This window comes from Panthera uncia, unplaced genomic scaffold, assembly GCF_023721935.1.
Source record: "Panthera uncia isolate 11264 unplaced genomic scaffold, Puncia_PCG_1.0 HiC_scaffold_204, whole genome shotgun sequence".
NCBI classification, from domain to species: domain Eukaryota; kingdom Metazoa; phylum Chordata; class Mammalia; order Carnivora; family Felidae; genus Panthera; species Panthera uncia.
In genome coordinates, this window is record NW_026058734.1 from 5,531 (window position 1) to 19,668 (window position 14,138).

Sequence of the window (14,138 nt, forward strand, 5' to 3'; positions counted from 1 at the left end):
AATAAATGATGTCCCTGCAAATGTTGCTTACGTGGTTCATTCACTCAGCACGCCTTTCTTCGGTGATAAGGGCCCCGGTTATGGTGCAGGATCTAGAGGGAGACTGCTCGGGTTTGGATCTAGGTTATGCACTTGAACGCGGGCAAATGATCTCCTCTCTCTGGGCCTCGCTTTTCTCACTTGTCCAGTCGGGGGTATGACGTATTAAGTAAGGGCCTTTGAAAACCTTCAGTGCACGTGAACGGCACTTAGAACAGTGCGTGCAAAAAGCACTCAGCACCGACTACGGTCATTACCGCCAAGGGGAGGCAAAACTCTGCGCATTTCATGCCATTAGTGACAGATGAATCAGCAGCACACCAGTGAGGAATCAGGGAGTGGACCATGCCTTTCCAGCTCGAACAAGCTTGCAACCTCTCTGCGGTCCAGCAGGATCATGGGTCAGGCTAGGAAGTCCAAGAAGACACAGCGTCTCTCCCAGGATCATTTTCTGTTACTCGAGGATTCTTCCTGCAGCTTTTGACCAGAACTTTCCCTTCTCGCATGGTCGAATCCAGTGGTTCTCAAACTTGATTATGCATCAGAACCACCGGGGAGGGCTTGCTGCAAAACATATCGCTGGGCCTCAGAGTTCCAGATTCAGGCGGCTGGAAGCAGGGGGCTCAGAATTTGTATTTTTTTTTTTTTAATGTTTACTTATTTTTGAGACAGGAGAGACAGAGCGTGAGTGGGGGAGGGGCAGAGAGAGAGGGAGACACAGAATCGGAAGCGGGCTCCGGGCTCCGAGCTGTCAGCCCAGAGCCTCACACGGGGCTCGAACTCACCACCGGTGAGATCGTGACCTGAGCCGAATTTGGTCACTTAACCCGCTGAGCCACCCAGGTGCGCCAAGAATTTGTATTTCTAACAAATTCCCAGTTAGTGCTGCTGTTGGCCCCAGAACCACACTTTGAGAAACGCCAGTCTAAGCAGTTAACTATGATGGGGGGGCCGCAGCGTAGCGAGGGGAGGCTTCCTGGAGGTGAAGGTCTTTGAAGCGGACCTCCTGGAGCAGATGGAGAAGAGACAGCAGCGGGAACGAAGACACAGGAGCAGGAGTGGCCAGTGTGATCTGGGGAAGGCACGGGGAGGTGAAGCTGGCAGGTCCCTGGGCACTAGCGGGACAGGACCTCGAAGGCCAAGTGGGAAGTCCGGGGTGGCTTGGGCCCTCGGGATCTATGGGAATGGAGCCAGCAGCAGCATGAAGGGCGGGTTAGAGAGGGGGAGCAGCTGTGGGACAAGAGATCACAGCGTTCCTCCCTCAGCCCAGTGTCTCAGCCTCCACTAAAATCTGAGGGAGGGGAGCCTGGGTGGCTCAGTCGGTTGCACATCCGACTGGATTTCGGCTCAGGTCACGATCCAGGGTCGTGGGATCGAGCCCCACGTTGGGCTCTAAGCTGACAGCACGGAGCCTGCTTGGGATTCTCTCTCTCCCTCTTTCTGCCCCTCTCCTGCTCGTGCTCTCTCAAAATAAATAAACTTGAAACAAAAAAAACCCCCAAAAACTGGAGGAGTCCTTCCACGATCCTATTTTTCCAACTAGGGACTGAGACCCGGGATTTTCAAAGGGGCAGGAGGAGGGAGTGGGCTGCAGCCACGTTTAAAAAACATGAGTTAGAAGCGAATGGAATGAAAAAGGGGCGGGGGGACCTGATCGCACCTCACAAGGGTAGTAAACCAAACCCGCTTCAGGATGATGGTTTGTGGGTGTATCGTATTGTGACGTACGTTGGTGGAAAAGGTGTGCGGGCCAGGGCTGTGTGGCCATGGGGTTCACCAGACCAGGCAGGAGTGGCCTCCCCCCGCCTGGTCATCCAGCACAGGACCTTGTCTGGACACACACCATTTAGGCCCTGCCCGTTGGGGGGGGGAGGGGGGGTGCGGGGTGCAAAATCCCGCCGTAGAGAAGGTGAGGCCTAAGGAACTCCAGAACAGGAAGGGGAGGGTGGGAGCGAGCTAAAGCCAGGAGGCCTCCAGGAGGAGGGGTCAGTGTAAGATGAGGCACTGGGTGGGGGGAGGGGGCTTCCTGGAGACGGCGGAGTCTGACCTCCTTGGTGGCTCAGATGCTGACACCAGGGCCTTTGGGGGAGAGCGGAGAGGTTCTGCAGATCACCAAAGAAGTTGCCAAGATGCACTGGGAGAGGTACAGGGTGTGAGGAGGTGTAAAAAAAAGAAAAAAAAAAAGTTTTAAAGTGGAACCCAAGGCCCAGCACAGATAACAAAATCCAAACAGAGCTTGAAGAGCCTTAAATAGCCGACACGTTCAAGTTACAGTGGAGGGAACTGAGGCCCGTTTGTGCACCCTGTACTCGCCCAGCACAGGAACACAGGCTTTGGAGGCTTCTGGGTTCAGTGTTCTGAGTCAGTGGATGCTTTGGGTAGGAGGGTAGGTCGAGACCCCAGCGACGCTGCCCTAGCTCCCCTCCCCCAGCCCGTGAGGAACACCAACCCACCCCCGTCAGTCCCACCAACTATGGCAGACGATCTTCACGATCTTTCCGATCTTTCCACGACACTGTAACTGCACCGAGTTTGTAAAAAAACGGCTAAAGTGGCTTTCTCTTCTGCGTGGGCCGTTCCCGCTCCGGTCTGTGGTTTCCGCTGGCCCTGCCCCCGTCCGCTGGGCTCACGGCCTGCACGTCTTTTCGTTATGTTCGGATGGGCTCATTCTACACATTAAGAAACCGTTCCAGAGAGGTTCCGGGATCCGAGGTCGCTGAGAATGGAAGGCCCAGGGGCGGCCGCAGGACCCCTGACTGCTGGTCCAAGCTCCTTATCAGAAGCTTCCAGCAGTTGGGACGTGAGATGTCACAATCTTGCTTTGTACTTGGGATCGGGGCCGAAGGCAGGCTGGCACTTCACAGTGTGGGGCCGTCTCTGATGCTACGATTTCCCAAATGATAAACGGCCCTATCTGAAAGCTTTCCAACGTCTAATCAACCGCTCAGAAATTTGTAGGAAGGAATGGCCGGGACATTTAAAAAATAGTGTGAAAAAGCCCACGTCACCTTCGTTGGCCTCTGCCTTCAGCCGATTCGATGCCGCGGATCCGCATTCCCGAGGTGTCGAGCACCCCGCAGCCACGGGGCTGATTGGCACCGTGAGATGCCGTCCTGCACGTCTTTTTATGCTGCAGACGTATATAACATCAGCAGTCACATCTGATTTCCTCTCATCCACCTTGATTGAGGCAGAAGGAGGGATAAACAGCAAACGCCGTTGCGAATATCCATCCCAAATGGTAATTATTGCATCATTATATTTGCTGCTTTACTTGTCTGTTACCATTAGGAGGTAACAAGATCATTGTCAGTCAAAGGCTGTGGAGATAATTAGAGCATCTATAGGTTAGCAGGAAATCAAATTGGTGCTAGTACCCATCAATGCCGGGGAGCTGAACGTAATTAGAGGGGGAAGATGCAAAGGTTGAGATGAGTAAGGCCCCAGGGATTAAATACCATGACTGATTTGAGAGTCTGACTCCTCTGCGTTCTGACACGGCAGATGGGACGTGCAGAGAGGAGCACGGAGAAGGGGACGCGGGAAGGTCTGCCAGGCACAGTGAATCAAGCCGCCGCCGAGACGCAGGGTCTGGAAGGTCCCGAGAATTGGCCCATTCGGAAAAACAGCGTTTGTCGTGTTTTCCAATCCTCCAGTTTTTCTTCGGGTTATTTTCTCTGGTCTGGGAGTCAGGAGTCTGCAGGAGCAGAGCCAACAGGAGCGGGTCTTTCTTCGGGAAACCCCTTGCTCTGCCCGAGCCCAGCTCTCCCGCCAGGACGGTCTTCGGGTGCCCACCCCGCTTCCCAAACACCCTCCCTGGTCACTTCTGCGCGGATTCCCCAGACAGCGGCCGCCCACGTCCCGCTGACCCGGGGCCGCTTTTGTCTTGTCCCCAGAAAGATAACACCAATCCAAACAATCTCATCCAAACAGCAATTTCATCAGGTCGACAGTTTTTTACATCTTGGAAAAACACAACAGATTTCAGAGGACGAGGGGGAAGTCTGCAAACCGCTGAGGGACAGGCCATGTAATTCAACGACACACAGAAAGCGGAGACAGGGGAGAAAAAAAAAAAAATACCGGGAAGGTCTTAAGTAACATACAACTGACCGAATCCACGGATTGAAACGCAAAGGAACAAGCAAGCAATGACTGTTGTCAGAGGCCCGAAATCAGATCTGTCACCGATGCAGAGAAAGCGAATGCGGAGGGGCTCTGAGGCGGGCCCCAGACGCGAGGTGGCACAGCGGCCACCTCGGCCCGTGCGTACATCCCCCGCAAGATCCGGAAGTACCTTCCCGTGACTTAACGGCTCGTTTCGACCATGCCAAAAAATGAAAGCAAAAAAAGAACGTAAGATCCACAACTGACGGTGTGGGGTGCAAACGTTTACAGAAACTAACCGGCCGGGTCACTAACTGCGTTAGGGAGGGCGACCGGCTGCCGTAGGTCAGCCTCGCGTCCTCACTCGGGCTGGGTTCAAGGTGTTTCTTTTCCAAGAGCCCGGTCTTGCACGTAAGGCTTCTTCCCTAAGGTAACGATGGCCATTCTCACACAAACAAGCAGCTGGAAGCTTGGTTCACATTTTTTAATAACATGGCACAGTTTACATTACACAAGAAGGCTCCGCCGATGAGAACATGCTGAAAACTCAGTCGGTTTTCACGCGTCTTTTCACAGAGGGTCTAGAAAGGACTTTATTACATACAGGGTAAACAGCAAAAAGGTCTGTATAGAACAATCTCTTTACAATACCGAGAGCTACCACTATAGTTCCAGTGTATATATTCCTTGGGGTTTTTTTTCTTTTTTTCTTTTTAGTTGTTGTCTTTAAAAAAAAAAAAAAACACTACACAACATCTGGAGTTCACAAAATCTGAAGCTCACAACTAAACCTTCAGTTTACTACTAAAATAGATCTCTCTGCTTATTAGAAACAATGGTCTGTAGTTAACTTTTTTTTTCTTTTTTGCAAAAACAGGATAACAACATCAGATAGCACTTTAATATACTAGAAGGACCCAATGGAACTAATTTTATTTCATACATATATTTTACAGTCCAGTAGACAAGATATATTGTATTTCTCTGCTAGTAAAGTCATATTCTCTCCAAATATGTAGACAAGAGGCTTAATGTATTATAAAAGTATGAAGACACATTAAGGTTGGTGCAAAATTAAAAACACACGCACACACAGAACTTTGTCTCTGCCACTGCTCACCCTCTGTAACTCTCCATGGCTCCCCAAGGTCGACCTGCCGGCTCTTTCCCAGACTTTATTACCAACTGGAACACAGCGAGTCACATTAGGAAACGTGCACCTTAAACCCATCAGTTATTGAAAACAGTGAAAACATATCCATCATCTGAGAAAACGTGAAGCTTTCTTTCAGGATGTGTTTGGATGTAATCGAATCTCATTACAAACCGAGGAGGCGCGTACAGACAGGAAACAGGACACACTAAAACACGCATGGTTCCCACATGAGGTGTGTGTGAAGTCACGTGACTGATGGTGGCGACCTGTCTGTGTCCCCTGATTTTGGCGTCTGACAGCTCCCATCCTCCCTGGCACTGGGTGTTCAGGCCCTCGGCTCTCTTTCCCGGGGGCTGTGCTCCACCCCCCCCCGCCCCCCGCCCCCTCCCCCCCCCCACGGCCCGCGAGCAGTTTAACTTCGCGAGCCAAGTTTCAGCCCGGGTCCGATTTGCAAAATAGGATGTTTCTCCGTTTGGGAAAAAAAACAAGCAAGGAAAACAGAGTCCTATCACGTAAGCGCTTGTTCAGGGAAAATATGACCTTAAGTATGTTGTAAATGGATCTGAAAAGGCTCCTTTGAGTTAGGAGGGCTTTTGTGAAAAGCCCTAACATTCATTGCATAGTTGAAGGGTTTAGCTGTCTATAACAATATATGGGAACGCAGCCGTAGCCGACTGCACTCGCTGATATTAAGTTTGCAAATAGCACATTTTAAGAAGTATTAATGTATTATGTTACTTACTCTTGATCTATTTACATTTGTACAAAGTAAAGCTTTTATCTTACCCTTTGCATATATGAACCATTAGCTCACGAAGCAATGTGTTTTTGTGTTTCGTTTTTTGTTTTTGTGTGTGTGTGTTTTTACATAGCTATGTACACGGCCTTCCTTTCTCATCTGAAGGAGCTTCGCACGATGGGCTGTGTGGACCGCTGTTTGTCTCTCCCCCAGTCACCACCGCGTCGCTGTGTGTCTGTCATCTTCACTGTTTTGGCTCAAATCAAAAAGTCTTATGTGAGAAACCAAAAGAGTTAGAGACATGAGAACATAGGACTTGGCTGAAAGATCTGAAAAATTTCAACATATGATATACAAAAAAAAAACCATTTCAAAATCTGCACTGGAGCCTATACATTTTTTACAAGGGGAGGAGGCGGGGCGTGCGGCCCCGCCCCCCCCCCAGTCTGGTGGGCCCGCGCTGGCTCCCCGTCTCCGGTCTGGCGCCCTGTTGGTGTGCAAGGGCTTCTCTTTCCTCCCTCGCGTCCTGCCCTCCTTACCGAGCTTCGATATCCTTCAGGGTGTGGGAAGGAGGCCTCTCCCTCATCTCTGCAGACAGAGGGGTAGTCCTTCTGGGGGAGACCGGGCGGCCCCCCAGCGTGGAAATAAGCGGGGGGGGCGCGCTCAGCGCCGCCGTCGGGGGGGTCTTGTTGAGCAGTCCGTTCTGGTGCCCCGCGGTGGGGCTGATCCTGGGGTAGTGCATGCTGGGGAGCCCCGGGGTGAGGAGGCTGGGGTGTGGCAGGTGTCCGTCCAGGGAGGCGGGGTGCACGGGGTGGAGCCGTGTGTGTTCGTAGTCTTCTCTGAGCATGTGCAAGCGCTCCCGCTCTTCCAGGTGAGTCCCGCGCTCGTGCTCCCGCCGAGGGTCCACAGACAGAGGGTGGTGGTGGTGGTGGTGGTGGTGGTTGTAATCGTGAGGCTCCCTGTCCCTGAAGGAGCGATCGGCTTCATAGAGCCGCGGCGTCGAGAGACGGTGCAGAGGGTCGTTCCTTAGCAGGAAGTCCCTGCCCAGCGGGTCTCTCCGGTGAATGTCAAGTTCTCGGTAGGGATCCCTCAGAGGGTCCCGTATGGGGTCCCAGTGGAAAGAAGGGTACGGGAACCGCTCTCCACCCGGGATGGGGCTGATGCCCATGAACGGGGTCATCATGCGAGTCCTGTCCAGGCTGCTGATGCTGTTCATGGGGTGAATGCCCGTCACCCCCACCGTCATGGGCATCGAGGCCAGGGGCCCCGGGTGCACGCTGGACGAGGAGTTTGGAGGAGGTGGCTCCGAAGACCGGTGGGTCTGCGGGGCCTCCGGAGGCAGGTCGTGGTCTTCCTTGCGCTCCTCCTTCACCTTGACCTCCGAGCTCTTCTTGGGGTTCTCGTAGGCCGGCTCGCTCTTGCGCTGCTCGGCCTCGCGGCTCGAGGTGCTGTTGGGCCTGGCGCTCTCCACCACAGGGGTCCGCACGTAGGGTGACGGCACCCGGGCCAGCTGCTTGGCCTCTTCGCCCGCGGCTCGCCCCTCGTGGCCGTGGCCGTCCTTCTCCGGCAGGTGGCCCTCCTTGGCCTTGTGCTCGTCGGCGGTCAGGTCCTTGCGGGATTCCGAGTGGTCTCTCTCCCTCTCTTTGGATTTGTCTTTCTCGCGAGCCTCAGTGTTCAAATGACCCCTGATCTGTTCAGCGGAGCTACGGTTATGTCCCAGGGTGCTCACTGGGAGGATAGGTGCTGGTGAAGGGTGGCTGGAGTGTCTTTTCTCAACGCTTTCCCTGCGGAAGAAAAGAGGGACACAGAGAAGCAGATGAAGTGGGCTTGCCGGCCTGGGGAGGGGCTGCCAATGAAATGGTGGTGGGAGAGAGGCTCGGGTCTGGCTCCCGTGGTCACTGAGGCAGCCGGATGTGCCCTTCGCGTGGCAAAACCAGCCACCCTGACCTTACTCACCTAGACTTTCACGGAAGCTTTCTGGGGACAAGGCACTGGCGCTGGGGTGGGTGGGGGTGGGGGGCAGGTGGGAGAGTCTGAGGGGGAAACAATTCTCTCTGCATGTGAGATTCACGTGCCTCTGTCAAGGCCACAGACGAAGCGCTTTCGGAGGGTGGAAATGGACCAACGTGGCCAACAGTGATGTGGCAACACAGCCTGCCTGTCTGGATTCCTAGGGTCACTGAGTGGTAAGAAGAAAGTTCTAAGAGCCCAAATGCAAAGACGATCTTTGCGATAACAGAGCCAGAGGGAGGAAGGGTGCAAGGGGCTTCGATCTCCCGGCATCAGGACGAGGGACCTGCGTCACAGTCAAGGGCACAGATGCAGAGTGATCTCCGGGGCACAGCATGTGAGGGGGCTTTGAAGGGAGACCATGATGTCAGGGCTTGGGGGTCCCAAATAGCACTTACACCTTAGGAAGGGCAAGAAAGCCCGAGTCTGAGAAGATGGGAGGGAAGCTGGGAGACAGAGTGGGGTCCCCAGGCCTCGGGGGACAAATGGAGAACAATCTTAAGAGCCCCTGTGAATGGAAGTGTGGAACAAGAACTTGGGGGACCCGTTTGGGATGAGGGACTTAAGAGCACAGGGCAGAAAATTCAGAGCAACAGAAGGACAACAGAGGCCGACTTGGGAGACGTAAGACGGGCCCGGGTGTGTCGTGGGGACAGCCCCGAGACGGGACGTGGCCAAGGGGAGGAGCAAGATGCCTCGCCGGCCCGGTAGCAGCAAGGCTCCCAGGCGAGGGTAGTCTGCAGTGAGAGAATTAAGGAGGGTTCCCCTGCGGATCTGGTGTCTATAGCCAGCATGCAAGGCTAAGAAGAGGAAGAGAAGCGTCTAAAAGGTGAAGGACAAAGAAGAGTGTGCTTTACTAAGTTTCCTGACTTAAGTCCAAAAGGCCGTTTGACTCCACCAAGAAAAATGTGGAAAGGTTTGCTGTCGCATGGTCTTCTGTGCCCTGACAGGCTACCCAAAGCTCCGGGTGCCGGGTGTGCCCGCCTCTCTTTGGCAGTTGACAGCTGAAAGCTGAACGCCATAAACGGTCCTTCCGCTGGGTAAGAGATTTTTAACATACTGTCTTGAAGGAAAAATGGATTCTTTTCTAAGAAAGAAATCAGTTAGAAGGATGACCTCCGAGGAACGCATACTAATCGGACACATTCAGAGTCCGTAAAGTTGAATTCTTTTCAATCACTAGTGAGCACGCGCGCGCGTGCACACACATACACACACACACACACACCCCACACACAGTAAAGAAAACTGGAAGATTTGGCTATTTGAGGCTTAAGTACCAAAAGCAGAGCGTTACTAGGTATTTTCTGTCAAGCATATCTTGATTTGCTTTCCCCTGATTTTTCAGGTCATTGAAAATGAAAGTCTCCTACAGAAAGAAATCAGAAAGGGATGACATTCTTCAGAGAAAATGCTCTGAGACGTCTTCCTCTTTAAGGCCGTTTCTTTTTCGGGCATGGGTTACCAAGCACAGAGATAAAAAAAAAAAAAAAAAAAGGTTAGTCAGGTTAATTATCCACTGGCAAAACAAAACCCACACCAGAAATGCTTGCCGGCACTCCTCTACGTGTAGGTTTGCAAAATTTTATTAGTCATCTGTGAGCCCAGGGTTTGAGTTTGAACGAAATTTGAGAAAAATGTGACGAGACAATGCAAACGTGACTTTCTAAAAGCAAACAAAAAGAAAGAGAGAGAGGTGGGGGGGAGGGAGGGAGACAGAGAAAAAAACCTATGGATGATTGAATGGACTGCACGAACTTGAAAGCAGATATGGTATTGATTCATGCCGTGTGTGTTTGGTCCAAAGCTCCAACTCACTGTCTTTGAGAGCGAGATTTATATTTGGGACTTCGGAGGCTCTAAGTGTGCATCTGTGTCTGAGTCGGGACGCTCTCGCTGTGCTGCGGTTTCATCCTACGGTCGCGGTGCACTACGGGGCCGAGGGGGTGCGCTCGGGGACTTGGGGGCCGGCCTCGGGCGGAGCGAGGAGCTGAGGCCACGGGGCCAGCTGGAGCACGAGGCTGGGACGGGGAGGGTGGACGGCTGCCCTTGGCACGCAGCGGGCTTCCCCATCGGGGCTCGAGAACGGTTTCTTTCCGTACCTTTCTTTGTCATCTTTACTAACAGATGAGTCTCGTTTATCTACGTCTCTATCTCTGTCATGAGCTGCAGCGGACGCACTACGCTCCAGCTCGCCTGGCTTCAGCCAGGGCGGAGGGGTCGGGAACGACGGAGGCGTTCGGTGCAGCCGGTTCCAGGGCTCGTGAGGGCTGCTAAAGTTCTGCACACTGGGGCCATCCTTGTGGCCGAACATTGAGTTGGGTGCTGAAATGGTGAAGTGGAGAACAAAAAGGTTTAAGAGAAATTATATAATCTGCCGTAATGAAGGTACTTACCAAAAAACTTTTAACAGCACTCAGAGTTAAAATGAATACATATTATGGGGAGCTGGAAAAGGAAAGGAGATTAACAGATTCATTAGAGGAGCGCTCGTCCTACGCTGGAGGGGTAGCTCGCAGCTTTTGTTCTTAAACCAAAGGCGAGGGGGGCGGGAGGGGGAGCTTTAAAAAGGAAAGGGGCCAGATGGGTGTCAAGAGCGCCCCATCAAACACGTCTGGTGCATGCAGAAACCCCGAGCGTGGTGCACTCTCGCGGGGGTGACTTGGGAGGAACAACGCTCGGCACGGAGGCACGGTCAAGCCGAGCCGCTACCCACAGCCCCTCAAATGGGACCGCCGCTGCTCCCGCAGCGGTAGCAGGCGGAAACAGGTGACGTCACAGCCCGGGCAGGGCCTTGACCTAAGCAGACGCGGAAGGTCTCCGCGCCGGACAGAGTCGGGAGGGCGAGCTTAGAGTTGCACTTGGGGCCTCCGGGGCCAGGAGAACATGATCTGTGGATGGCACGAAAGAAAACGTGTGGCGTGTTCAGTGGCTAGAGAATTCAGTGACTCAAAAACGAGCAGGTGCCACAACTCTTCCCCTTCTAGATACTTTTTTAGAAAACGACATGGCCCTCCCAGACGAGGGACTATGACGCGTTGCCAGCTAGCTAGCCTCAGCCTGGTACTGTTTTCCCGCTATTTCCCGTCAAGTTCTCTCAGTGCCATAATGCCAGAGGCCAGGTGAGTGCAAAATTCCCCCCTGCAATGGGACTGTAGCTAAAGTCATGGATAGTAGGGATGGAATATGGAGGAGACTGAGCTTAAGCAATGTTTTGGGAGTTCAGTCAGTGGCGTCACTGATGCCCAGGAGGACATAGTCACGATGGGTCACCCTTGAGACGTTGCTTTCGACGTAAATGCACCCTCGCCCCTAACTCCGCTGCTGAGCCCTGCCTTTGCGGTGATGTAAGCCAATGTGTTTCCCAAGAGGATCGTTTCCTTTTCGCTAGAAAGGTCTTGAGCCATAGACAGATCAGAGGAGACAGAGTCCAGGGCGGATTTTAAAAAGTTAGAGGTACTCACTAACTGAAGGATTTCCAAGTCCCCCGAAGGCATTGCCACCAACCGCTGCGAGGCCAGTGAACGTAGACGGACGGTTAAAAGGCTCTGCAAACACATGGGGAGGAAGGAAAAGGTTGGACTGGACTGAGTGAGGAGCACGAAGAGCTTCCAGGCAGGTGGGAAAGAGATGTGGGAGCCCCGCCCTCTCTCTACTCAGACCCGACGTGTCCCTCCCGCTGCTACCAGGTTGTGCAAAAGGTTTTCGGTGCGCTCGGATTTGGGCACTGGATTAGCAAAATATTTACGAGAGCTGTCTTTCCAGAACTGTGCCTTTCGCCCCATTCCTCTTGCCGGGTGGGGACTACCACTCAAGCCCAGCAGTGTCTTAAGACGCCCTCCTGCCCTGTAAGTTCTAACAGAACAAGTAAATGACATCTTAAAATGAGTCTCTCAGTGACGAAGCGCCGAAGTCGTGTGTATTATACACGCTGTCGCTGCACTGCGTATACACCGTTGCCTGCACCTGCTTGTCACATCCGCAGAAAATATCAAATAAATCAAGGCCGCAAAGAAAGCGTACGCCTTTGCGAGGGAGACCTACTCACGGTGACAGGAGAAGGGATTATAACATAGCAGGTAATGTCTCCTCACCACATCATCTTGCCCCGCTGGGCGGGAAGCGGCCATCGTAAACGTGGATTCCCGGAGGTGGCCGGGCACGTGCCCACTGTGCCATCGGTCCCTTCGGGCGGGACGGCTACGGAGCACTCAGCTACTGCTTTAAGGAGGTGGCGGCAGGGGTGCCGAGACACCCCGAGGATGGACAGCAGGTGCTGAAACTTGTTCCCAAGGGCCCTCATCGCCCCACGTAGTCAGGGAGGTGTCTAGGACCATGGCCGACTTGCCCGGAAGCACAGCAGAAAACAAAGGTTTTCTGAGACACGCGCGTCATTTCCCATCACCGCGGGCAACTCACCCAGGTGAGCGGCAGGGTTAAGGAAGTTGCTGTGATGAGGCGGTGGCCCGAAAGGGGTCCCGGTTGGGTGTGCAGCACCTAGAAAGTCAGACATGGCGGGGTCAGGCTTCGCGGAACGCCGGTTCCTACCATGCGGCCGGCTCCTCACTGCGTCAGGGCCCCGGGAGAACACTCGGGAGGAAACGCGTTCACGGAAGGGCACCCCGGCCACACACCGGGAGACGACAGGGTCTTGTTAGGGAGCAGAAAACCCAGCCGTGCCCTTTCTCCGGGCGGGGCTGGCCACCCCCAAATCGGGGCGTTACTTTTTCAAGATGCGGACACGCAGCCCGAGAGGCGTGGGGACATAGGCGCAAGGGTAGGGGCGAGGGGGGTGATCCTGTAACCAAGGGAGTTTGAAGAAACGCCCAGTCACAAAGTGCTAAGCGAGGTTCTTCACTGAAGGACTTCTCAGAGCCGTTCGCGTGTTCCTGGGCTCGTTTTCTGAAAGGGGAGCTTTTGGCCACGGGATACTTTCTTCCCGGAGCATGTTGGGGGGGCAGGTCTTTCACTCTGAGGAACACTGAGCCTGAAACCACGTTTTACGATCCTTGGGAGCGGCTGTCGCGCAGCGGTGGGTCCGGGCCACGGTGCCTTGCCCCACGGAACCCCTCTCCCGAGGCACGTGTTAGCTGTCAGGAAGGGCGTTACAAGGCCTGGCCCTACGGAACCCGGGATCGTGCGTTGCACCAGGTGACGGGACGTGAGCGCCTTCAGGCAGCTGTCCGGCTTCGGTGCCAGGAAAAGCTCCTTTGGTCCGTGGTTGTGCACACCAGTAATCTGCCCGCCAGGGACCTTAGTGCTAGTTCAGCCGTCTCCTTTCCTTCGGTTTCCCCCTCAGAATGTATTTCTTCAAGATGCCACAGCCTCCTTTTCCTGGAGGAAGCGGGGGAAGGCAAGAGGGAGAGGACAGACACAGGGTGTGCGCACAGGAGGCAGGGGAGGCCCACATTCCTAAAGGCTGAGGGCATCCCGGCTCTCGGGGCGGCAGGCCCGGCTTCAGAGAAGAGACCGGCCGGGCTCACCGGAGGGAGCGTCCTAAGCTTATTTCAGGCATCAGTGCCCAACAGCAAGCTGAAAGTGGCTGCATTTAACACGTGCGTGTGTGAATTAGACACCGCGGCTCAAAGTTTCACCAAATTATCATTCGGGGGCAAAATCCAGTGATGCTCATACTGAGAAAAGATGGCCTCCCGGAACGAATGTATACACAGGGCCTCCATGAAGAGACTTTTCGCTTCTCCACAATCTCTTGCATTTTGTCTAAGTTCCTACAAACGACTATAAATTCCCTCAGGAAGACAGATCAAATGGAGGAGTGCTGTCCCTCCCGAAACCCTATGAACTCAGTTGATGCTCTGGGTCGCTGCTCCCTGGACTGCAAGGTCTTCGTGGGGCCTCGGGTGTGGAGGAAGCCATGGAACCCGGGAGGACGTCTGTCACGGTCACGGACTCGGAGACTTGGAAGGCACCTGAGGAGTCATCCGTTCAGTCCTGGATGGTGACTTATCCTCCACCCAGGCAATGCAAAAATGATACTCCATTTCTACCAAGCGAACACGGTCCAGAATATTCATTAGGTGTTAACAGTGTTGCCAGCTAAATAAAAATGTGGCCGCACACTGCCTG

At 53.8% G+C, this 14,138-nt stretch overlaps 1 protein-coding gene across 1 annotated transcript in view; it reads right to left on the reverse strand.

The window, feature by feature from the left end:
- Positions 1 to 4,615: 4,615 nt before the first annotated feature.
- The window catches only part of LOC125917579 (autism susceptibility gene 2 protein), a gene marked incomplete at its 5' end in the record, with an annotated part of 29,425 nt that continues 19,902 nt past the window's right edge, over positions 4,616 to 14,138 (reverse strand). The window contains 4 exons of the mRNA XM_049623746.1: positions 4,616 to 7,825; positions 10,154 to 10,376; positions 11,516 to 11,599; positions 12,471 to 12,548. Coding sequence (XP_049479703.1) covers positions 6,577 to 7,825; positions 10,154 to 10,376; positions 11,516 to 11,599; positions 12,471 to 12,548 — 1,634 coding nt within the window. The remainder of the gene's footprint in view (positions 7,826 to 10,153; positions 10,377 to 11,515; positions 11,600 to 12,470; positions 12,549 to 14,138) is intronic.